This window comes from Caloenas nicobarica, chromosome 9 (assembly GCF_036013445.1).
Source record: "Caloenas nicobarica isolate bCalNic1 chromosome 9, bCalNic1.hap1, whole genome shotgun sequence".
In the NCBI taxonomy this organism is placed as follows: domain Eukaryota; kingdom Metazoa; phylum Chordata; class Aves; order Columbiformes; family Columbidae; genus Caloenas; species Caloenas nicobarica.
This window is the reverse complement of record NC_088253.1, coordinates 20,062,821-20,088,185: the sequence shown is the minus strand read 5'-3', so window position 1 is coordinate 20,088,185 and position 25,365 is coordinate 20,062,821. Positions and strand designations below refer to the sequence as shown.

The 25,365-nt window shown below is 39.9% G+C and overlaps 1 protein-coding gene across 2 annotated transcripts in view; it reads right to left on the bottom strand.

Annotated features, from left to right (window-relative positions):
* Positions 1-25,145, bottom strand: part of CDH13 (cadherin 13) — a 470,111-nt gene extending 444,966 nt beyond the window's left edge. For both annotated transcript variants that reach the window (XM_065640841.1, XM_065640840.1), the window contains exon 1: positions 25,018-25,145. In XM_065640841.1, coding sequence (XP_065496913.1) covers positions 25,018-25,062 — 45 coding nt within the window. In that variant the 5' untranslated portion in view covers positions 25,063-25,145. The remainder of the gene's footprint in view (positions 1-25,017) is intronic.
* Positions 25,146-25,365: the final 220 nt, after the last annotated feature.

The following is a 25,365-nucleotide window of genomic DNA, read 5'->3' as shown; positions in this document are numbered from 1 at the left end:
TTGCTGACATTTCAATAAATAAGAGTAGAGATTCTAAAGGGCCATGAAAGTGCCCATATTCAATGGGGATTGATGCTGCCCCTCCTTAAAAAAACTAAAAGTGTGCAAATTCACTACATTACTCAATCAAAATCCATCTATGCTTGCAGCAACGGGCAACTATCGAGGGCTACTAAGAAGATAAAAAGACTGTGTTACACACATAACAGTACTTGGACTGTGCTCTCCTCATCAAGATCTTGCCTTTTTCTCTCAATAAGAAATACAAAAACCATTTGAAAAAGATAAGCAATATACTAGGTCTCTTATACTGAATCTCTAGATACTGCTGCAATGCAAGAAAAAAGATAACCAAATTTTGGAACTATAAAAAGCTCCACACCTGACTTAGCAATATTCAAGTTTATTTAACAGAGCAATTGAACCTCTTCAGAACACAGGCAGAACACAAGTCCAACTCACTTGCAACAGCCAACTTCAAGTAGTCTAGAATTGGTTCACCAATGAGATCAAACAGGTCCCCTTCTCTGTTACACCTAAACACTGAAATATATTTATTTTCTGAAAGAAAAAAGTTCAGGACAAAGCACAGTAGAACATCCTCCACAATAGCAACCCACTTATTGGAGAATAGATGCAGCAAAATAGAAAGCCTATATTGGCTTCCTATGAACAGAAAGTAAAATTCAAAGCCTATCATCTCAAGTTGTTGTTGTATCACGACACAAGCTACCAACAGCACTTGGGAAGTTATTGAAGTAGCACTTGATACATTTTGTCATCAAAAAGTCAGAATGAATTATAGGGAAAGACATAACAGAAATGCTGACAGTATTAGAAGTTTTTCCTCCTGTTTATCAGCTATCAAAAACCTACTTTCAGTTTGCAGTCATACAGAAGAATCATTTCCCTTGCAATATATAGGTTTTATTCTTCCCATTTTTAAAAGGTACAATAAGACCACAAGCCAATTTCAGTTTGCAAGATAAATAACTCCATAAGGAAAAAGGAGAGCTTTTTGCAAGAAAAGTATTACAAATAATGAGATCGCCACAGAGTCACAGAATACTCGAGGGCGGACAAAGGCTCTGGAGGTCACCTAGTCCAACCTTCTGCTCAAAGCTTCAAAGTCAGACCACATTGCTCAGGGCCACCTCCAGTTGAGTTTAAGTCTCCAAAAGTCTCCCTCTCTCTCTAACAGAACTACTGTAATACCTTCACCAAAGCTCTCCTGAATGAAGTGAATTAAAATCATCTTACAAGGAGAGTTTTGCTTGCTTTGGCTAAAATAGATTAGAAAAGCTGCCATAAAAAAAAATTTCTTGACATGATGATATTGGGCATGCTCTACACAAAATAAATCTTCACCACCCTAACCAGCTTCTATTGCAGGTTTGAGATTAAATAACCTAAGGTGAAGCTACTGTTGCCTTTTATGGGCTTATTGGCTACAAGGAATAGAAAAGGTCAGAGTCCCATTAACTTTAAGGTTCACAGCTCCAGAACCCAGGAGCCCCAGAGATGTCTATGGCCTCTGTTTCCTACACAAGGAGCATCAGGCACAACCTCAGTCCAGGAGACCCAGCATAAAGAAGGGGAAATTAAAACTCTGCACATTGTGCCAATGCTTAGAGGCAGCTGGTGCTTTGCAAAGGCTCTTGGGCTCCCTCAGCCAGCTCCCATTAATGGTACTCTGGCACATTTGGGAATTAACACAAGACAGAAACCATCTCTAAGAGGCATTTCACAAGCAGAGGAAGACAATTTAATAGTATAGAGACAGACAAGGGCAAGATAGCTGGCTAGTGCCAGATCACTCCTAAGCATGTATGAACCAGCTAATGGGACCTCAAGAGCTGTAGGATGAAGCTCCTTTGAGATACTGAGGACTTAATTTTGTCCTTTCACTGTAACCTACTCCTTCTCATTCAGGGGATCAGTCTTTTCTAGTGACAGAGAAAGGTGACAAGGTAATGGCTCTGTATCCTCCTTGTTTCCTTGTCTGAAGTCAAGGGCATTCACTCACACTCATTTCATCCCCCATCCAAAGATGACTCAAATCCACGCTTTCCTCTTTCCCAAACAAGGAACGTAATTTGTTAATACACACTGAAAACTCTCCTGTTCAAGCTGCAGTAGCTGTAACCTGGTGGTAATTTGTCACATTTGCCATCTGAAAGAGCATCATATTCCAGACAGCAACAGCTAACATTCAGTTGAAGGGAATACACTGTATACACAATCAAGCCAAGATCCTGTAAGCACTTGGAAATGAATACGAGTGCACTGTGTATGCACATACAACTTATATTTCATCTAGAAGTTAAAGAACTCAGGATTTATGCCACAGTTTGCGGTGCACTTCCAAGCCTCTACAATAAGATGACATACAAATTATGCAATCAATTAGATTAAGAACTGAAGTGTCATGATTTTATTTTTTCGGTAACACACTTATGGTGAAATCCTGACATTACCAAGGTGAAGGGAGCTTCAGAATCAGCCCAATTGGAGCCATAACGTTATCCATATTGGATTACAATACAAACTTACTGATATTTAGCATAATTCAGCATGACACTGATTATAAATTATTTGCACTTGAATATCCATACTGCATAACATTTTTTAAATCAACTTATAGGTAAAGCACCTGAATCGTCCATTAAAAGTGTCACTTCACTGTAACAGAAAATAATAAGAAATATTTCTAGTTAGACGTGCCTAGAATGAATCAAAAATTGCGACTACTCAGCCACAGATCTACGTGTTCTGCAACAAATATATTCAGACTCACCGTAGGCACAGATCAAGATGCCAGAAGGGTGACTTTTAATCACTGCTAGAAATAAACAAACATCAAAAGAAAACCAATGCCCCAGACAGAAATAAGCTTCATTGTGCTCATGTTCTTAAAGAGTCCTCTTGTGTCCTTACTAGGAAGTGAAGAGGAAAAACAGCCAGGCAGTACCACAGTTAACTGCTTGCCTTCATCAGGGATCCTTATCAAAAACAGAGTGAAAAAAAAAAATCTGTTAATGTGTCAAACATCATCATTATTCTATCCTTGATGTGATGTTACTGTGTACCGGCAGTTTAAACATGACTGGAGAAGTGAATTGCTAGAATATTGGTGCTCTAAATAGAATTTGTAACCAGAGGAACTGGGAAAGGGGCACCAAAAGATAAGGAAAATACACTAGGGCCACTGGTACTTTTTCCATGCTCTGCAATAACCTGAAATATTAATCTGCTTGTGTATAAATCCCACCATTGACTCCAGAATGACCAGAATCTGCTACAAGTAACACTAAAGCCAGATTACCTGGCTAATGTCTCTGCTTCTTACAGTGGCAAGATCCAAAAGGAACAGTTTATGGAGACACACGACGCAAACAGCTGCTTAACTGTGCAATTCATTTCTCCTACACACCACTTTCCTATTTCTACTGGTGTCAAAAATACACAGGACGGCCAATACCCATTTAAAAAAAAAAATTCCCTCTATCAAGAGGAGCCTCAGTAAGCACAACTAATACTACATGATCTTCTCACTCTCAATGAACAAATATATCTGATGTCCTGTGACAGAAAGAGACAACCTGAAACATGAAACTTCAGAATTGGCATCTGGGGGGTATTACAGGTGCAGCCCAAATTGCAGCAGCCCAAAGGCACAGATAGTTTCTCCGGCTGCTCTCCGGTCTGTGTGACAATGCAGCCCACACGTTTCCTTTGAATCTCAAGTTAGAACAAGACAGTAAAAGCAGCAAACGAAGTGCTGAAAAGAAAAAAAACACACCACCATCACCTCATTTTTATATTGTTTTCAGTTCTGTTCTTCTCCCCCCTCCTTCTTGTAGTACTCAACGGACAGTAATGCAATTACACATATATCACAGTCAAAGCACCAGATAATTTCCCCTATAGGACTAGAGGATTTTTAAAAAGCCAATATGAAAAGTTTGTGATCTGTTAACACAGTTGTGCTAGTAAGATACACTTCAGTACCAAAGCACAGTTTATTTAAGGACTATACTTTATTTCAAGATTTCTTCTAAAGTCTTTTATTTCAGTAAAAAAAAAAACCACAACACACACACAACTCTATAAAAACACACTATTCTGGTCCAGATTTCATACAATCTTTTGTTCTATTTGCTCATCTTTGAACAGTATCTTGTTTTCCACCCTTCCTTTCTTCTGGCCAGACCTGTTTCCTAGCACACCTAGTCCAAAACTACTACTTCCAGGAAAATTAACTGTGACAACCATGGATAAAATCATGTTTTGTTTATATTTCAGGTACTAAACAGCTGCTACTAGATATTGCTACCAGATGTTGTAGAATTATACGCAACATTATGCTCGATTTTAACTTTTACAAAATTACAAGCTAATAAAAGGTGACACTGCTGTAAGTCAAATGATTTATTAAAGAAAAAGCCATTAAGTTCCTTTTAAGCTTCACACTCTACTACCCCAAATAACTTGTCATTATATACATCAGTGAACAGATGCAAATGTCTGCACCATTTTGAGACTTCAGTGCTATCCCATATACTAATTATACACCCAGATGCCTTTTGCTTTAACAGCCTTGTGCACATCTGTCCATCTTAACCTGAATGCACGATGACTGTACATTTCATGGTTAAACTACCCACAAGATGACAAGTCGGGGCTTCGCACAGTTCACATAAGGATCATCTTTTTCTAGCCCTCAAATGAGCTTGCACACAGCTAATTGAAAACACTTGGAATCTAAACACTGGGATTTTTGAGTAACAGAACATATAAAGATTTGTTGTGTTCCATTCAGTTTCATTTAGACACCTCACTTTCCAAAGAATTTTAGAAGCTGGAACATTTGCTGTGGGATTTTGGGGGCTAGAAGGAGGTGGTCTTTTTTAAATTAAGTCTTACATCCTGATAATAACCAAAGCACAAGTTTTATTTTGTACAAGCTCCCCAATTAAAGTCACAAAGCAGCATGCAATAGCCCATGTAGCTAACAGCCTTCCCCATCCACAATCACAATAAACATAAGTGACATCAAGCAGGACTGACAGCCAGTAATTATAGAACTGAAAACTGTCATGGATTCTTATGTACTAATGAAGCCAGGTACAAATATAGTAAATCTAGATAGCTCCTTTCAATCTTCTGACAGGAAAATACACACATTAACTGGTCCGCAGAGTATTTTTCAAGCTTGTATAAATCTGTGCCTAGGCAAGCAAATAAAATATTCCACCTAACTCTACCCTCACATGTAGCAGAAGGTCCTCACCAAATAAAGCAAATTACTACAACTTGCAGCTTGTAACAGAGCCCATTAGAGTCAAAGGCACTGTGAAAAGGTCCTCAAACTGTGTTCTAAATCAGGAGCCAGTTCACTTAAGTCAGTGAAATCCCCCTGTGATAACGTGGGGAAAAAGAAATAAAAGTTCAGAGTGGTTCCAGCTTAATTTCAGTAGTTCAACAGCTGCTTCTGAAGAATATAGATGTATTACTTCATAAACTTATTCTACCATAAGTGCGTAATTTAGAGAAAGACAGGCAAACACAAGAAAAAGAAAATGAGAAATACTGCAGGAGATCAGCCAGAAATGATTATTTATAACCTTAGATATCAAAGCCTCAGTTAATGTATCCTAGTCTAGCTCCACTGAGGTCGCAGTAGCCACACAATTTACACAGCTGAGCATCTGGCTCTAAATATTTAACTGCTCCACATTCTAGTGTGCATCCTTGCGTAGCAGAGCTTCTCCGACTAATCACGCTAGAGGTAACCACATCTTAACTGTGTAGCTCTAAATTGAGTAATATTATCATTAATAGCAGTGCCTAATTAAGACATCTATAATGTTTTTAATGAGAAAAATTGAAAGTCCTTCTGGAATTTTTCCAGTCAAATTAATTCTGAGGACTTCAGACGTTGTTACAAGTAATGTTACAGGAATGAAAATTAGGTCTAAATTAGGACATGTCACTGTATTTAAAAGGAGGAGAAAAAGGAAACACATTCCATTTCCCCCTTTATACACAGTTCTCTGCTATAGCATCGCACCACAGGGGAAAATAAAACCACCATTTTGTAGTCTGCTTTAAGTTGCTCTGCATATAGTTACACCTGACCTATCTCCAAGGTCTGCACGTATTTTAACACTTTGCTTTCAGGCCCTTCTTAAACATCCCATCAGTATTCTCTTGGGAACAAGTATTTCCAGAATCTCAAAGTGACAACTCCTACGGCTTATACAGGCCAAAATCCTTTTGGCTATAATTCATGCGATTTATGCTTGTCCAAATAGGAAATCCCTCAGTGAGGCTGCATGTTTAGGCAAGGAGCACTTACAGTTACAAATGGTCAGATTCAGCCTGCTAAAACTGTACGGGAAGGAGAGAGTCCCCATGGTCCCAAATGATGCTCTAAAGTAACAGCCAGACATTTGAAAGGGTCTCAAACCCAGTAAATTTTTATTTGTATTTTTAACATGCCAGTCCTTCAAACTACTCCATGTGCATTTCCAGTTCACAATTGCTTTTTTTTTTTTAATCACTGCTTTTATTATAAGCATTTAGAAAGCATAAACCCACAAGTCTACTATGCAGCTGGAGTAGGTTACTTTGAAGACTTAAAGACACACTCAATCCTCGCTCCTCAAAATATCTTGTTCGAGCACTTGCTTTCATACCAGTTATGCAAGTTTGAGCGTGTTCAAAAATACATACAGGTTCAAAACATAACAAAAAAGTCATGAGACTGTTCTGACTGAATTTAATATTAAAATCTCAGACTCAATCTAGATGAACCTGAAGTGAGGCCCCCAATTGACTTATTTTTTTTTTTTTTTTAAGTTCAGAAGCTTCAATCTTAAGGTATGAACATAAGCTTAGAGAATAATGAGTTACAAACCAAGTATTACCTTTGGGAGTAAAAAAAGCCATTATAGCATGATGAAACTCTCAACACTTATCTTTGCTTTTGCCTGATCTACATTGTGTATATGATCCTACATGTATTCATATATACCTTCAAGTATGTATACATACACACACAGCATTCTCTTGATTGGGGTACCCAATGCCTTCACATCTCATCTCCCTTCTCTACCATTAATGCTTCTCTCCCCAGATCTTTCAGATTCTAAAATACAGATTTGAATTCTGCAATTTTTTGTTCCTTAATAAATGCACACTGTTCTTTCTGTTTCAGACAGGTCAGCTAATTAGGCGGTTTGTCCTTGAGAGCCAGAGATTGCACAAGTGATTTTTTTTTTTTTTTAATGCATTGTACTAACACTGAGGATCTTGTCAGTGCTTATATAATATTTTGAATGGGCTTACAGCTAACAATGATTAGAGTTATAAGAATAGCAAGGACATTCAGACATATCCATGTTCTGAGAGCCCAGGGAGGTTTACCCTCTTTCAAATCAGTATTGTTTACAAAATCCTAGCTTAATTGAATTGATAGGAGTCTTCAGAGAAACAAAATCTGATTTTTATCTTCTGTTAATACCATAAACATTAAAACCAGAAAATAAACAAAATGCTTAACTGTAACTGATACTTGACAGATCTACATCTCAGATTTTCAGAAACGACATAATAATCATTGCTCTCGAGTACAATGCCAAAAGATGACAAAGCTTAAAAATATAGCGTTTCTTTTCAAGGTCTTGCAATTCAAATGCTGCATGCCACTTAAAATACAAGTCTAAAAAAAAAGTGCCAGTATTGAACTAATACACATACGGCTGCCATAAAAGCAAATTCTGATTCAAACTGCACCAACTCATATTGGCCAATATTACTTTGTTTCTTAGCAAGTGTTTCACATACAGGAGACTGATGAAATATTGCTCAAATAACTAATTCTTGGTTATTAGGTTTAACCTCTAGTTTGAATCATTCTATAAACAAAAAAATCCACGTGCAGTAGTCAGCTGCAAATTATTTAATGCAAGACATCTAGCTGATATTTCACTGAGGACACTGAAGATTGTTATATGATATTTCTGGGCTGCACAGGATACTACACATATAGAGCAGACCACCAGCTTGGTCATGTGGTGAATTTGGGGCAGATAACACTTCTCACTGTTTTCTCCCTCAGACCATCTCAAAGTAAGACTGCAAACAATGGGAAAGAGCGACTTACGGGGCAGTTCAAACTATCTGAGAAGAATGTAGCGTCTGTACCAATACTTTGCTAAGAGTTGTTGACTGAGCTCAGAAGTGGGTAGATTAACACATTATTCCAATGAAGAGAAAACTATAGGAATTTGTTCTTTCATGCAGAAGGAGAGAAGCGTTCCTAGTAGACCACCTCCATTATTTGATCACAGCTGACTGCAGACAGCACAGAGACAACGGGAACCTACTTCTTTCAGCAAGTTTAAAGCATGACAGAAACATGGATGCAGCAAATGCAACATGGGCTACAGAGTTGTTTGACATCGCACCTCTACAAATACCTATGAAAAACTTGAAATGAAGGACAGCCTGATGGCTTCTGAGAGCCTGCAAGATGGGGTTTATTCAGCAATGGTGAAGAGCAGCTGAGGAAGGACACTATTGTTCACCTCGAAGGACTCGCATGGATTCCCATATAAAATATGTTTCTCTGTGTCTAATGATCATGATTTAGAGGGCACAGAGGATGGAGTATAGTAAGTTCTCTTATTCCTCCATATTTACTACAAGATAAATCTTTTGTAAGTATACAACTTGCTTTAAATACTCACAAGAAAGATTTAAGAAGATTTAAAGAAAATGACACACTAGTCCTGGGCAGGGGGGAGGAAACCACACACACCCCCACCACTCAGATGGGGAAAAAGGAAAATATTCTTAAAACCCATTGACACTTATTTAACTTTTAGTAAAGCATTGATGTCAATGATGTACTTCGGATTATTGAACAAGAACAAAGTGACAACAGTCAAGCTCCCGCTTTGGGTGAAATCATTCTGTTAACCACAGTTCCCCAAGCACAATAAAAATACATCTTCATAGTCACAAGGTTGCAACATATCCTTAAGAACAGAACTAAATGTTGGCAGTTAGATGCACTGTAGAAGTAGAGGGATAGATTTTTCATTAAGATACAAACTAGTTTAATTACAAAGTCTTAGTTCTAATAAATAGAAAAACTGCAAGATTCTTTCCAAGCTTCCCCCTAAGGCAGCATGTTGCTCTGGGTTCTCAGTACCAGGGACAGTGTGCACTGATGGCCAATTTGGGGCTCCTGAATTGTGACTGCATCCCACTTGTTAACGATGTCCTATAGGACTTTGCACAAGCTACTTTCTTGATTTGTACTTTAGTTTTCCCTGGTCTTAAATATTATCATCTATCTTCCCACAGAAGTCAAGAAAACAAAAATTATAGATACAGTAGCATACAGAAAGTGAGATCCCTTCATTATGTGAGGTTATTCATACCCCCTAGTGATGCAATTCTGCCTTGAAACATACATCCAGCAGGTGTTCTTAACTATAATAAGTACCTGTAAAAGGCAATTGAGAATAGCAGTCTGAATGTAGGTCATCTACCTGTCTTTCCCCGTATTTACATTGCTCTCTAACTAAGGGCTTGGCTTCATGCCATTCCCCATGCAGCTCTGTAATCAGCAACAGGCCAGTGCTCCAACCTAAATCACAGGAAGAGACAAGTGTCCAGTATCCCTGAAACTCAGCTCATCTGTGTCAGAGCTTTGCTTTTAGTTATATCCTCAAAAGGACACAAAAGCTCACGGCTTAATTTCTCACTCTAACATTAGCTGCTTTTTTTTTTGCCTTTCCATTTATCAGTTTCTGCCACTCTGGAGCCAACATATCAAAATCCCTTACTGATTGGCCTCCAGCAGTCCATAAAAATCTTACAGTAAATCCTGCAGCTGGAGACACACTGCTGGTACCTTGCTGGATGCACTAGACAGCAAAAAGAAATAAATGGCTAGTGTAAGAAAGAGTATTAGCTTGGTTCCACAGAGCATTTAGAGATTTTTTTAACTTTTGGTTTCACTTGGTTCATAAAGCAATCGAAATCTTTTGAAGTCCTCTGCAAAGCAGAGTTATTGTTCCCTGCCAGAAGACCCAGCTCCAGAGCAATTGGTCTGGGAGATTTACTCAGAAAATCCAGAAACCCTGGAGACCTGACTCCAGGACACTCTGCCAGACAGTAACTAAACCCTCTCAAAGCAAACAGACTTGCTTCTTTATGTTAGCACACTTCTTTTCTTAATAGTACACTAGAGTTTCATCACTCTTAGGTTTCAAAGCCATTTGCAGATGGGAAAATGAGGTAGAGGCATGCTCATTAGGGCTTATAAAACTCTGGCTAGCAGAAGCTCATCTTTCTAGTCATTGTACACACACAGGACAGTCATGGGTCCCCACACTAATGCTGCAACTCCGAAACCTTTACACTAGTAAAATTCTCAGATATATCTTAAGATTCCTGGTTTACAATATACTTCCTTTATTTTTGGGAGCATAATGCAGCATTGCACATATCAGGGGCTACTCTTGGTGGCAAAGAAAAGGTTAATGCTTTCCAAAGTGCAGTTACTCACAAGACCATTCTGACATTTCAGAAGTCAAGAGGAACTATTATTAGCTGTGTCTAATAATATTGCAAGTTCCCACCCATGGAATCTGTGCGCAACCCTCCACTGAATTGGCAGCCGTTGGCAGTATCACTGCCACAGGTTTCAAACTGGGCAAGTCTCAAAAACACTGCCATAGCACTGTGCAGTCAGCCTGAAAATATCTTCACTGCTCTAGGGAGATGAGTGATCCCTTCGGAATTGGTTTTTGGAACGGTGAACTAATGAATCACCAACAGCTTTAGACAAAATGTATTGCAACACAGCACATAGTGCTGCAGAACTGAAGGAAATCTGTTTACAGTGCTTCAGCAGACACTTGAAATCAAGATGCTCGAGAAGGATGAGGCTGTTGAGAGAGGCAAAGCTCCAAACGCGGTGAGCCCAGTTAGCCCTACTGGGGCCAGCAGCTGCTCCCTGGTGCCGGGGTGGGCTGACCCCCAGGTGTGGTGGCCAAGCCTCAGCTCAAGGAGGGTCTCGACATGGAAAATGGGCAAAGGACAGAGCAAGAAACAACCATCTTCTCCCCAGTCTGCTGGTGCGTGTGCTTCAGTGCCAAGGACAGAGATCAGAAATTACTTCTGTCATTCAGACACATTCGCTGCCCGCACCCACCCCGGTCAGCCACAGCTGGCTGCAAACCTTGTCAGTAAGATTTACACTATTTTTGGTAATGGGACAAGGTTGACACCAAACTTTGTATTCAAGCCAAGAGTCGGCCTCATGCATGCGGCTGGTGGGAAAAGGTGCTGCTTTACAGCTCAGATTCTTAATGAAGCAGCACAGTCTGAAAAGAAAGGCTAAAAAAATAAAATGAAAGTCCACACAGAGTTTGCTGGGCAAGGGAAAGGCCAAAGCTTGAAATCCTCTTCAACCTAAGAACACCCAAAGCCACAGCTCAAAGAAAGCTCCCTGCCCTACTTTTATCCAGCCAAAGCAAAGCTGTTACACAAACAAGATGCTTTGGGCCAGAATAAGCAAAAAGGAGCATAAGTTTGAAGGAACAGTTACAAGCTTGTCTGCGAAAGACAGCAAGTTTGATGTACTAGTGCTGCTTACCCAGGGACTAATTACATATTTTACAGCAAAGAGTTACTAAGGACAGCAAGGCATCCCTTCATTGAAGGATGCCATCTACCTGTTAAGCTGCAGTCACACTTTCTAGTCCCCCTCCCTTTTCAGGCTCCACAAGCACTCTACACCTTCCAGCCCAGCAACCTGCACAGCAAGAAGCTTTGCCAATAGAACTAAACAAAATCAGATTCATTTACAGGTGCTAGGGTAGCTAGCTGATCAGATAGTTCACTGATTCACAACAAATGTACGGGCAAAAGGCAAATTAAAGACACACTGATTATTATTTAAGCGGATTGCTCAAGATTCGCTATTAATGAAATTCATGTAACCACAGCCACAGAAGGCGACTAGACAGTGAACCAAGAAATAAGAAAATGGGATGAGAAGGGAAAAATGTCTCTCTCTGATGCACTGGACTTGACCAGCAGATGACAGGCAGCAGGGTAGTACGAATATATCAAGGAAGGGCTATTGTTTACAACTAAGCAGCTTCAGGCCCCAAAAAAACATCCAAATTCCAATGCATAAACTGCAAAGCGGTTTTAGAAATACCAAAAATATTTCTAGCAATAAAAGATCAGAGCCCTACCCCAGCTGTTGCATAACCTTCCCTCCCTTCCACAAAGAGGTTTACGAGAAAAATTTACCCTGATCACTGTATTCAAAACCCACCCCCAGAGCTTGGCACAAAATTCTGCACACTGCGTACATCTCGTAGCTTACAGGCTGGGAGAGGCATACTGCGTGTACTTCCTCTGCCTTTAAAGCAAAGAAATATGCTCACAAATCAACAACGGTTTTACAAGGAAAAGGAGGGAGGCTCTCTCTTCAGACCCCCTGATTCAGTCACGCTGGTGGTTAAAAACCCCTCCAGCACTTCTGGGCAGGTTACCCCAGCACAGGGCTGAACCCCACAGTGAGCCCACTGCAGCACTAACTCAACAGGGGTATTTACACCACAGAACATCCACAGAGTAACTCACTTTTTAAAGCTGCACACTCAGTATTCAGAGGTGGCGTATTAAGAGGGTGCTATATCCAAGCTAACCAAGGCTGTAGCTAGCTGAGGGTTTCAGCAGAAGACTTCCACAGAGACCTAAGCCTTACTTCTATATCAGTACTACCAATTTAAATTGACAGTTCAAGTGATACTTTACACTTGAAATACAGACTCTTGCCCATCAGGCAAGTGAACCGAGACCAGCATGCCAATTATACAAGCAGAGCTTACCAGTAAAGATTTTGGAATTCAGTAGATCTGAACTACAGGCCAATCCCTGAACTGGAGAACTCAAAGTTGACTGGAACCTCTACTCCAATGTCTGGCCAACTCAAACGCACCGTCCTGCAAACAGCAGGTAATTACAGCAGATCTCAGGCCTAGAAGTTTCTGTGCTACCCAGGCTCCCAAGGCAGAAATAGGAATGCTAGTTTGTTTGCAGTCATTATACACATACAAGGAAAAACTGCAAAGTAACTATTTTTCTATTTTTGTTTTCTTTCCAGTGTTTTGAAAGGTCAAGTGTATTTGCACTCTGCTGTGTTCTCTTTATCAGTGCTTAAACTCAAACACTGCCAAATGAATCATGAGTCAGGCAAACACCCCAGAAATAGTGTCAAAAGTAGAACCATTGCACAGGAATTGTATGCTCAGTTGTCCAGGGATGGTTGTTTCTGTTTTAAGCACAGAAGAACCTGCAGAAAACTAACAGCTAGTTTGCAAATGTGCCTGGAGTCAGGTTCTCTTCCCTTTGATCTTTGCTCTTCGGCTGGCCTCAAAGACACACCAGAAAAATAAGAGAAAGGAGATAAATCCACAAAATTATATATTAGCAAAAATGGTAAGGGTTAGGAAATCACATGCTATCTGACAAAACTCTCATAAGCACTGGCCCACAATACACATTTCAGCAAGACATTGCCTAGCTTCTCCTGGTATCTGGCTTGCTTCATATTTAGTGCTGGAAAGCCAAAACAGAGTTGTCCTTCCCCTCCCAGGTTCTCTGGCCCTTTCCTACGCATTTTCTCTGGGACATACTTCCACCAGTACGCAGTTAAAGTATGCTTGTTTCCTACACATCCTATGAGAAACACAATCTGATACACACAAAGTAGCTTCAGACAGTTAAAGGAGTGACACGCAGTTTTAAAAGAAACTGCAATGTGCCCTCCTGCAATAAAGGCTGGTTTGGTCTCACACCTTATACCCAATTTGTCCTCTGTTCTCTCTTTCCCATTCCCTCCCCAGCCAACTAGTCAATTGGCAGTAGGTATCTCCTAAGTTTTATTTCATCTGTGCAGTAACAAGTTTCCCAAAGCATCAGTAGAATGGATTTAATGATCATGAACACAACAATGTCAAATCAGAGATAAATATTGTCCATTAAGAAATAAAGCAAATTATAATAAAAATGTCCAGCCAAAACAAAATGTAGAAGAATTTTGTGGCTGGGCAGCTAATGAATGCTGGAAACAGAGTTTTTATGAGGAATGAAATTTCCTGCCTCTCATAAACCAACATGCTGATACACACACAAACATGCATAAAACAGAATAAAGTTCTCCTGTTTCTTGATGCCAAAAAACTTCATATCCAGATATTAGCAAGAGTCCTGGATATGGGCATCAGTCTAAACTATCAGGCAAGATTGCATGTAAATGAAGATGGGGAAATAAGCAGAATCAGACTAGATACAGCACTTCATTCCTGTACACACCTGTTAAAGTGTATCACACATAAAAGGCTGCTTTCCAAATCCTAACAGCTGCAAAATTGATAGGACATTGAATACCATTTTTCCACCCCTCGGTTTGTTTTCCCTTTTATTTTTGTGCATTAAGGTTCGCTCTTCTTTCTTGTATTCCTCAGTCAGCCAAGAAAAGGGACAAGAAATTCAGCAGCTATGTTGGCACATTTATTACTAAATAACTATCTCAGCACTCCTGGCTCTAAGAGATCACCAACTTAAAACCATTAACGAGGCAGCCAAATTAAATTGCCTTATTCACGTGTAGATAGAACTAGACTGTCTCAGGGGACTGAGGGACAAAGGAGCAGGGTAACAAACATACCAAGAAATGCACAAGATTTGGGCCAGATACACAAGCGCTAATAGTACAATGCTTATGGTTTCCTACCACATTAAAGGTTACACTTCAACACTGCGCTGACTCTAGACAACCTGCAGATTACCCGGTAAAAACAACCAGGAACTATGTAAAACGCTAAAAGAATGCAACGCCTGAAGTGCGTCTGGTTTTCCTCATATTGCAGGAAAATCCCAATCTTCTCATCTATCACCAAAAGAAAAAAAACATCTAAGCACCAAGAAAAGGGACAGACTTTCCAAAACAGCCTGTAGAAGCCCATCTAAGAGAAGTTAAGTAATAAATATTCATCCTTTGCCCCAACACTAGAAGTTCTGGAAGAAAGTTCGAGTAGAAAAACTGAAAGCACTCAGACTATCTGAATTTTTGGGGGCAGATGAAGTGGAACAGAGAAAAAGCAATTTAAACAAGGAAATCACAGGAATACTGATGCTTCCAGTCAGCCTGGAGGGAAGGCAGGGAGAACCACTCCTGCTGTGCATGATTGCTTTTGCTTCCTTCATATCCCACATAGACTCCAGAAACGCAGAACATCAAGGAGTCAGATGTCAAGAACAAGTTGGAAAAATGATTTAGTTCAGGTTCAATATGAGTTATGGCAGACAACCAAGTCTGTTTCTATTTTAGCCAAACACTTTCAGCCACCCATAATCAATAGTTAGTTCCCATGCACAGCAAAAAAAAAAAACAAACATACAACACACACAACAAAAAAAACAGTTCCTGTGCTTCTGTGCCTTTGACTCATGAAGGAACAAAATCTTTGAAAATTGTACTCTTGGGAAGCAAGTGTAAGAAGATGAAATCCTCATTTCAGAAGAACATAACCATACAGGAAGAGGCAGCTGTTGCACAGTGTCAGAGATTAGACAGTCCATACAAGTCTACAGATTCTCATGTTTTGGGCTTGTAACAAGTGGTCCATCCGTGTGTCATCATCCCCCCAGGCATTCAAACATTTAGGTGCATCTCACTAACAATGGCACCGCAGGACAGCAACACCACACTGCCAGAAGCTACACGCAGGAGTGGAACAGCCATGGCCAGGCAGCTTATCTTCTACCAGATGAGCCCAAGTTTCTGGTAGCTCTGCCTCCAATCTGAGGAAAGGAAGGAAGGTGGGAACCTTTATCAGTGAACAGATGGGGGGGGAAATATTCTGCCATTGAGACTATGTCTCACATTGCAGTGGAAATCTCCAGCATCTGTCCCCTTCCCAAGCACTAGAAGCACTGTTGATGGTCTATTATCTGCCTGTCTTCTACCTCAAACTGTTTTGGTCTCAAATGCTGCAAATACAGTGGTACTGCCAGCCTCATCATCCTCCTCTGCTCCAACTGATCATTTTGCCAGCAGCCACCACAAACACCAGTTATAACCAAGTACACTCTATTTCCCCTATGCCCAAAAGAACTCTCTGCAGTTATGATTAGCTAAACATCTCTTCTTCACTCCCTCTATATGCAAAACACTAGCTGTATAGAGATAGGCAGTTCTTCGGCAAATCATAACTAATTATATTCTTGAAAGTTGAGCAACATTATTAAAATAGTACTACATACAGCAGCTTCTGATTGGCTTAAAGACAGACTTTATTCTGGGCTCCCTCCAATCAGAATTAATCTTTCGATAGCACAATGAGCTGTCACTACTGAATCAACACCAGCAGCAAAAGTGACAGCAGCCTACATCATTACTCAACTAAGATAATAGAACTAAAGTCATTGAAACAGGCAGATGTTGGAGGCTGTCTCCCATTTCAGAATAATGTTCCTGTCGTAACTCAGCATTTATTCTAAGGAAGCAAGGATAAATTCATTACCATTTGCAGGGTGCTCAGATATAATAGTAATAGAAGCCATGTAAGCCTCCCAAAATGTACACAGCAGAAATGCACTTGGCATTGATACTAACCATCCTTCACCTCGATAACGTGAAGCGGGGCAATGCAATCAATCCATGTCCACTGGAGACCTGCTCCCGTATTAGTGTGAGCAACAGTGTTTTGCTACTGCAAACTCAGAAAACTGAAGTTGAGAGATGTGCAAGACCAGAAGTCATTACCACAAGAGAAAAAAAAAGTTTCATTATTTATTCCCAGCACCTTTACCTTATTTTGTGGCAAGATGTCATATCCAAAGTCATCTAAAGAGCTGCTATTTTGCCAGACTGCGATACTCAATATCCTCACTGCACAGAACGCCATACTTCTGCATTGATAACTAGACTGCATAGATCCAACAACTAAGGAAAACTGATGACATTTAAAACTGGAGATTGTATTCTTCTTTATCATTTTAAATTAGTCTTTTATTAAAAGCATTAGAAGAAAATAATGATTCCAGAAATAGAAGCAAATGCCAGATTCTTATTTATTTCTGAACAGAAGTGTAAATGGGCACAAAAAGGTGTACTTTCCATTACTGCTGGGATTTAATGACCATCCTTACATCATCTTCCCACTGAATGAAGTCTCCTGCAATGATATTGCCACATATTAAGGAAAGGTGATCAAATACGGGCTTAACTACTTTAGTGTTCAGGTCAGAGCTGTACATCAGTAAATTGATAGGATTATTGATATTCATAAATCAAGATTTATAGAGTTCAGAGTCCAGTTGGTTCAATAAGATAATGAATTATAAAAGCAAAAGACATTTTGGAAAAGAATAAAACCACTTAGCCTGACACACAATACAGCCTTCAGGTAGCAAGATAACACAAATGTCCAGAAATCAAAACTGATTCTTCTGTATTGCCCCATTTTAATTTAATTCTCCTTTATCTTTACCCACATGTTTTTCATTTTGCATTTCACCTGAATAAGGATGGCAGATAATATCCACGACTTCCTGGCATTTGCAAGGCCAGTTATTTTATCTCAGCAGAAGGTCAAATTGAGCACCTTTTAATTTGGCCAGTTATCTAACTGTACCAAACAGCTGAGATATCCATTCCTGCTTCATAGCACAGCTGGAGTTGCTCAGCTTCCTCTGACACAATGGGTTTAATGGAGAGGGAAATGCCCATCCGATTCTAACAGCTAATTCCATCTCCTTGCACTTCGAGAGCAAAGTACCAGATGCTCTGGATTTCCTGCTTTGTCAACTATAGAGCAGCGCTACGTTCAGCTCCCACATTTTGATATAGCTGTTTGTTGTCTGGTAAAACATGGTTCCTCGGGGAAAACAGAGGGCTGTCTCTAGAGAAATGTCTAAATACACCTTGTTTGGCGGTATGGGAACTCAAAGCCAGTAATTTTACCTATGAGAAAATGCAAAATCTGGGGAACACTCTTCACAGGGTATTCTCTGTTCCCAAGCAGATACCAACACTTGGCTCAAAGTTAAAATACAACTGACACACTCCAAAGACCATCTTACATCAAGAAAACTATAATAGGCTGGGGAAGGGGCAACTTCACATGATTTCGCCACCCACCCACCCCATCCTTCTATGCTGTCTCTACAAGCTATGAATCATACTCCCAATTCACAATTGCTGGGATAAATCCCTAGAGGATCCAAACAAATTTACAGCTGCTTAGAATTTCTGCCTTTATACAGTGACTCCATGGGCAGCTGCCAGCTTTTATTTTACTCTTCTGGGTTTAAAATCCCCCACGTTTGGCTCCAAGACTCTTCTGTAAAGACAGTTTGCACAGAAACCCTTCTTGCAATTCCAAGTTATGCTAAGACAATGGAAAGAAATAGACTAAGTGTCTATAAAGTAGATGAGCCGATTATCAGCGTGGTATGTTGTAACATGCTTTTTTGCTACATAGCAATTCAAACAAAACTCAACGTGCTAACAGTTTTATGGATTGATTTCAAGCAATTTGAGAAGTTAGTCATCCTCCTCCTACCTCTGCCACAGGTGTGCTCCTGTCCATTAATGCATGGAATCTGTACTTCCCCAGCTGTGTTTCCAGCCAAGCTTCCCAACTTTGCCCTGGAGCAGATAAGGAGCACTCCCACTTAACATGTCTCAGGAAAAACAAAAAAGAAAGGGGTAACCTTCAACAGTAGTCTTAGCACATAAGTAGTAAAAGCTGAGAAAAGCTTACAGGTATAGATATGTCCAAGTAAGCACCTCTTATGTCCTAAATTCAAGTTGTAAGCCTGTGATATGTTCCATCTGTATATGTATTTCTTTGCATGCAGCCACATTAACAGTGCTGTGACAGCTTAATGATCTAGAACCTGTGGTTTTTGGCATTCTGAGTCCTTGTTACACACAAATACCACAAGGTCCATCTGCCACGATCACTCATTTGCCAAAAACTTCTTCAAACCTTTAGAAACTCACTGTCTGTACTGCTATTAACACGGCCTTCATACACAAAAGAATTATTTGCTCTTCATTATATAGACTGCAAAGTCCTTGGGAATTAAATATTAGCTTTCAGAAATACAAACATTACTAATAAGGAATTAGTTGTTCGCAGCAGGAGAACACAAAAGTTTAGACTGAAAGAGACAGCTATTATTAGGGTTTTGTAGGGTGTTTGTTGTTGTTGCTTTTGTTTTCTTTTTTGTTGGCAGTGGTTTTGTTTGTTTTTCAGTTTGAGGAGTAGAACCTTTATCAAATGGACTCTGAGGAACCTTAGGCAATAAAAACTTATTCATTCTGGAGAGTTGCATATGAGTGCCCAATTTTGAGATGCTTCGAAAGCTTGAAGGTGAACGTTCGTCTCCCTAAAAACAAGGCTCAAAGACACCAAATTAAACATCCATACATGGATACTCATAGATATCAGGAGTTATTTAAACAACTTAATCAGCTTTTCCAAGTGGTTAGAGATACTGATAAACTGTTCTGTGCTGAAATGATTCACCTCAGCCCACTTTTAACAGCTCATGTTTGGTCTGTTCTTGGAACTGTTTTTTAACCAGCTCCATCAAACCAAATCTCAAATTCCTCCTTTTTTCTTTAGCCAAGAAAATTAATGGTGTGAAACAGCAGAATATTAGATAAGTTAGTAATGGAATGAGTTCCCTTCATACAAAACAGTAAGGCTTTCAAATAAATAGATTCTTCTATTTGACAGAGAGTACAGTCCACATCACAATACTGAAAAAAAAAAAAGGCGGTGGGCAAATTTCCAAGACCTTTGAATAATGAAACAGTGGTTAATAAAGCAAGTCTTATTTTTCACTCCTCTTTGGCATTTAATAACCTACTGATTTGTATACACCATCATCATGCAAGCTGCAAGACACACGAAGTGGCAGAAAAACACAGTGTCCCATCTGGGCTGGTCCCATCCATCTGGTGATTAGGGCAGGGCACAGTCCAACCATATGGCCATGATCAAGAACCCACTAATATCATCCCGAGCTAACTGGGAAGAACCATAACCCACTTAGTCTCCTAAGGATGATAAATCCCTCTCATTCTGTCTCTCCTCCCCAGTGGACATAGTAGACTTGTCTTTTTGCCTGCACAGATGAAGCTTTGCTGGTTAGAATATTGGTGATACAGGGGGAAAAAAAAAGTGCTCATACCTGTCAAAAACAGAATGAAGAAGTTATTTCCATGAAAAATAATTAAAAAATAATTAAAAAACCCACACCACACACAACCTCAACCTCACATTTCTGCCTCAAGTCCCAAGGGAACTGTGAAACCAGAGGCCAAAATCCTGACACAGAACACATTAGTAGAACCGATCAGCTGCTGATGATTAGAGATGTGGCTCCAGCAGCGATGCAGGAAGAGGAGAACAGTAACAGCTCTGTTATCCAGCTTGTCCTTACATATTAATAGAATGGGAAGAGCCTACTTATCCAACAGTGAACAGGAAGAAAACAAAAGGCAGAACTTCATGTCTTTTAGAACAGGCACTACTGTTATTATCTACATAGTTCTAATAGTTCCTGTTGTGCTGGCCTATTGAGATACCTTTTAGAAATACTCATTTCCTAGCTGAAAAAGTCACTCAAAATGAAGCCAATAACCCCCAACGGATCACAGAAAAGATATTACATGTGCTAGAATAACCTTTTTCTGTTTTTGATCATCAGAAACCAGGTCCCAACGTATTGCCTGAGCTACATCTTAAATTGCAAGATCAAGTCTAAAGTTGTATACAGCAAAGTGGGTTTAATTGTGATGCAATAACTCCAGGAGCATTTTCATGACCAATTTCTACTTGCTTATTATAATAAATCCCCCTTGCTTAGCAGTAAGGAGTCTGGTCAGGTCGTGTGTAAGAATATCTTTAAAAGGTTACAGCTGTTACCCAGAGTCATACTAATTCACAAGGGGCCAACCTTCCCTCGAAGGCAACATTTAACAAATAGCACAGCATGACTGCTGGAACAGCTCTTGTGTTTTGGGAGACACCGTTAAATGAGATATCTAAGTGGCAGATCTTTTTGACTACATAAACAAAAACGATGGCCTGAAACTGCCAGGAGTAGGTGTCAGCCTGCTCACAAAATGCTCATCAGTACAAGTAATTACACATAATGGGCAATTGAGTTTCTATAACATACTTAAAGCATTTTTACAACTCGGATATAGCATGAGATACAGGAGTTCTTCTCAAATAATAAGCAGTCTTAAACAAAATAAGACCTACAGCAACAAGATACAACACGGAAATGCTTGGTCAGAATTTGAACATAATCTTGAACATTATAGCAACAGTCTTTGTATGAGCAACATTCTTCTTTCTTCCTGAAGCTGATAAATTTATTTTTCTTTTAATACATGGGTGCTGACTTACAAGCTGTGAATGGAGCCCTCTTCTGGAGAAATTTGAAAAAATAAAAGCTTAAGAATGCAGCAGTCTGGGCTATGCATTTGGGGAAAGAGTTTTAGGAGTAATTTTCTCTATTCGCTGTAATGACAAGTCTATGAAATCTGTACTTTTTTCCACATTTACTTAGTTGCACTCCAGCGGAACATGACAGTTACTGTTCAAGCTATCAAAAAATGTTTGGGTTTTTCCCCCTCCTCTTGTAAGCTTTACTCACAAGTTTTATATTGATTCATCTGTCCACATGAAATGTATAACATACAAAAGCAAGCCTATGAAGAACTGTTGTTAAAAAAATATTTTGTATATAGGCCTTAGAAAATATCCTTTGGAAAAAAAAATCTACTCGAATTTGATAGATTTAAAAAATCTGTATTTACTCCTTACTGTACTCTGAACTGCATAAGCTACCAGACTGCACTTAGTTTTTATTGTCAGCTTCAGATCAATAAGCTGTATAAATATCTTTCATAGTTTTAAAGGCAATCCTGAATTAGAGAATTACTTGAAACATATCTTCCTCAGCTATTCCAGCTAATGTTCTGTTTATGTCTTGGTGAAAACAGGACAAACAGTTGGTAGTAGTATAGACTAAATCTTTGCAAAAGAAAAAAAATACATTTATCGCCCACCTGTTTACCACAACTTTTACATACATACTTAATGGGCTGAAAAAACAATTCTCCATCCTCATTCTTTTAGTGCCTCAAAAGGCAATCTTTTTTATATTTAACAAATGCAGTCAAATTAAATGCAGACCAAGAAAACACAAAACTCGAGTTACCAGGTTTTAGAAATGATCTTTTAATTAAAACCTTTTCTCTGTTCATGTCCTTATGGACATAAGAATTTCCTCAAACTTTTTTCTATGCTGTAAACTTTGTTATCACTCCTTTGAAATGAAGTTATTACCATCTTCTACTTCCACATAAAGTATTGCACTATTAGATTGCTATTGCTTAGAAGTCATTTTATCAAAATTGAGCTTTGGAGGTTCCACTAGCATTGTATTATATGAAGCATTATTGCTACTACTAAGGGAGAAAAAAAAAAAAAAAACTTATGAAAAAAATCCCAAAATGTGTTACAACCACTACACAGCCAGATGGCTGCATTTGTTTAATATGTTGTTTCTCACATTCATCTGTTTACTTTTCCTGTCACATGAAAGTTGTGCATGTGGTGTGTCAAAGAGAAGAGCCAAACAGCATTTCAGCAATTCCCTTTTCCTTCCTGAGCACGATATCAACTTCAGTTTACACTTCAACCTGCCAATACTCAACCACCTTGTACCTGAAGACAGATTTATGTACACTTCCTTAATATAGTGTAATTCATTCCTTAATTTATTAATTCTTAGCCATGACCTATAAAGTAAACTTGGAGCTGTGTTAAATCACCAGGTAGAGACATTGCCAGCTAAACCTAGATATGCTAATAAAGAAGGGGGGCGTGCAGTTGAAGCACTTAAACATAAGGAATATTAAAGCACCACAAGCTCAGCCCTGCAGTATATGTCTTGAACTCAGCCCAGCAAGAGAAGAAACTCTGAAGTATTACTGAAAGTTATTGATAAAGGGCACAGTTTTCAGAATCAGGTGTTCTGCACCTTGTCAGATTTTAAGTAGTTACTGATGTTAAACAAGTGCCAGCTCTGCTGTTTAATGGGCCTTCGAAGTCTGTCCTCCTCTATCATATAGATACTGTTCTCCCTACAAGGGACCGCTAAAGAAAATCCAAACTCAAGCTGATTAATTCAGTATTGTGCTGAACAAGATGGACCAAAAAAAAAAAAAAAAAAAAAAAAGGACTGAAAACACAGAGAAAGCCAAGCAAACTGCAGTCCAGATGGCAGGGCTCAAGCCCAAGGTAGCACCAGCTCAGTATATCCCCAGGTTACCTTCACACCGCCTGTGCCCTCTCCCCCCAGCCTCTCTGCTCCCTGAGCATTGCCCAGGCTGCATCTCAGCCCACTTGGACAGCGCCTCCTCCCCAGGAACCCTTTGGGCATCCCCAACCCACCAGAGAGCCCCTCGGTGTGTACCCCCAGCACATGCTGCTCTGGCTCCTCCAACCCATCCATGGGTGCATTGAGGCACCAAATCTATGGCCCAAAGCAGCTGCTTTCAATCCTTACACGCCCTGAGGCAGGATTGTTATCCCGAACCCACCCAAATGCCTTTGTGCTTGCTCACAAGTCCCCAGTCACCGATTCTCCCACTGTCCCATAGCTTCAACCACCCACTCCAGTGTTTTTACTCCTTATAAGTTAAACCAGGACCCAAATATCCCACCCTTGATCCACGGCACATCTGCATTCAGTTCACCCTACTGCTTCCTACTTGCACACTCTTGATATGTCTCCTGTCAGCAACGAGCCTCTCCCAACAGTGATCCCTCATCATTTTTCTCCTTATCACCCTATTTTGAAGCAGCAGACTAAACGCCTGCTGGAGACTGCAATTAGAAACACGGGTGTACAGACTCAGCGTCCCGAGCACTAGTTTGACGCTGTAAAAACCTACCAACCCCTCAAGGGTTAACAAACCCACTCGATCGCAAGTCAAAAAGGAATTAACTTTTATCTCTACCCAGTGCACGGGATGCCAGCGCCACTCTCACTTAATGCAAGAGTTTACAGAGCTCCTGAGACAAAAGAAAGAAATGTGTTTAAACTGCACAACAACAAAGGATTTTCAGACCTCCCCAGAGCTTCCAAAAAGTGAGACCTGCAACAGCAGCGAGAGGAAAAGATCATCCAGAAGGTACCGAGAAGTCCGAGCCCAGCAAGTCCCTTTGTGTGACAGACAGCAGCAGCAGCCGGGGCTCCAGAGCTCCAAGGCTGGTGTTTTTTCCTCTGCTTTCTGGCAGAGGGGGATCTATTACATTTAATAAGAGAAATGCTACACAGCAAGTCACTAACAGAGTATTACACATCTATCAGGAGAGTACGGGGAAGGGAACCTTTTGCAAGGTCTGATTTTATTTTTCCTCCATATTCCCCCCTCTTTCCCCCCACCTCCGCCTCTTTTTTTTTTTTTTTAAAAAAAAAAGGTCAATAAATAACGTGAGCTGCCTATAACACCCTACTACCCGGCAAAAGCCACAGAGGAAAAAGGCAAATCAAAGTTGCAGCATTTGATATGACAGAAAATACTGCTGCTGCAGCTGCCACCGAGACACTCGAAAGATTCCCCCCAGCCACCCTTCCTGAAGAGAGACAAAAAATGCTGTATATCACACAGCAAATTTGTTGTAATTGTAAATCAAGAAACTGCGAGATTCTACATTCCTAGCAACTAGCTTAGAGCAGAGATCTTGCATCTTTCAACAGTAATTCAAGCAGTGTTTAATTAGAAATCAAACGTGGATTACAAACACTTTCAAATCCAAACACAAGAGAAGGAAAATGAAACAAAGCAAGGAAAACACACACATTTCTTACCTGGGACAGCAGAAAGGACAGAGTAAGTTGAGTTTTGTGCTGCATTTTGCCAGACTAGAAGGTACCAGAGGCTTTTTCATTCATGCACTCGGCTGCACTGAGCATATTTTCACTGTGAAACAGCCTTTGAGAAGAGACTCTGCCTTGAGAGCCAGCCAACTTCCCAAATAGATCAGCAGCATCATCACTAAAGCATTGGATAGAGTCTGATGACCAGAACCAATGGCTTTACAAGGATGATTTCTTCACAAAGCATCCCCATTTTGCATCACACATATTGGGCAAGCACCTCTCACAAACACAGCACCTTCAGAAAGCATTTTGCTTTGGTGTATTTCTGTGTTTAGT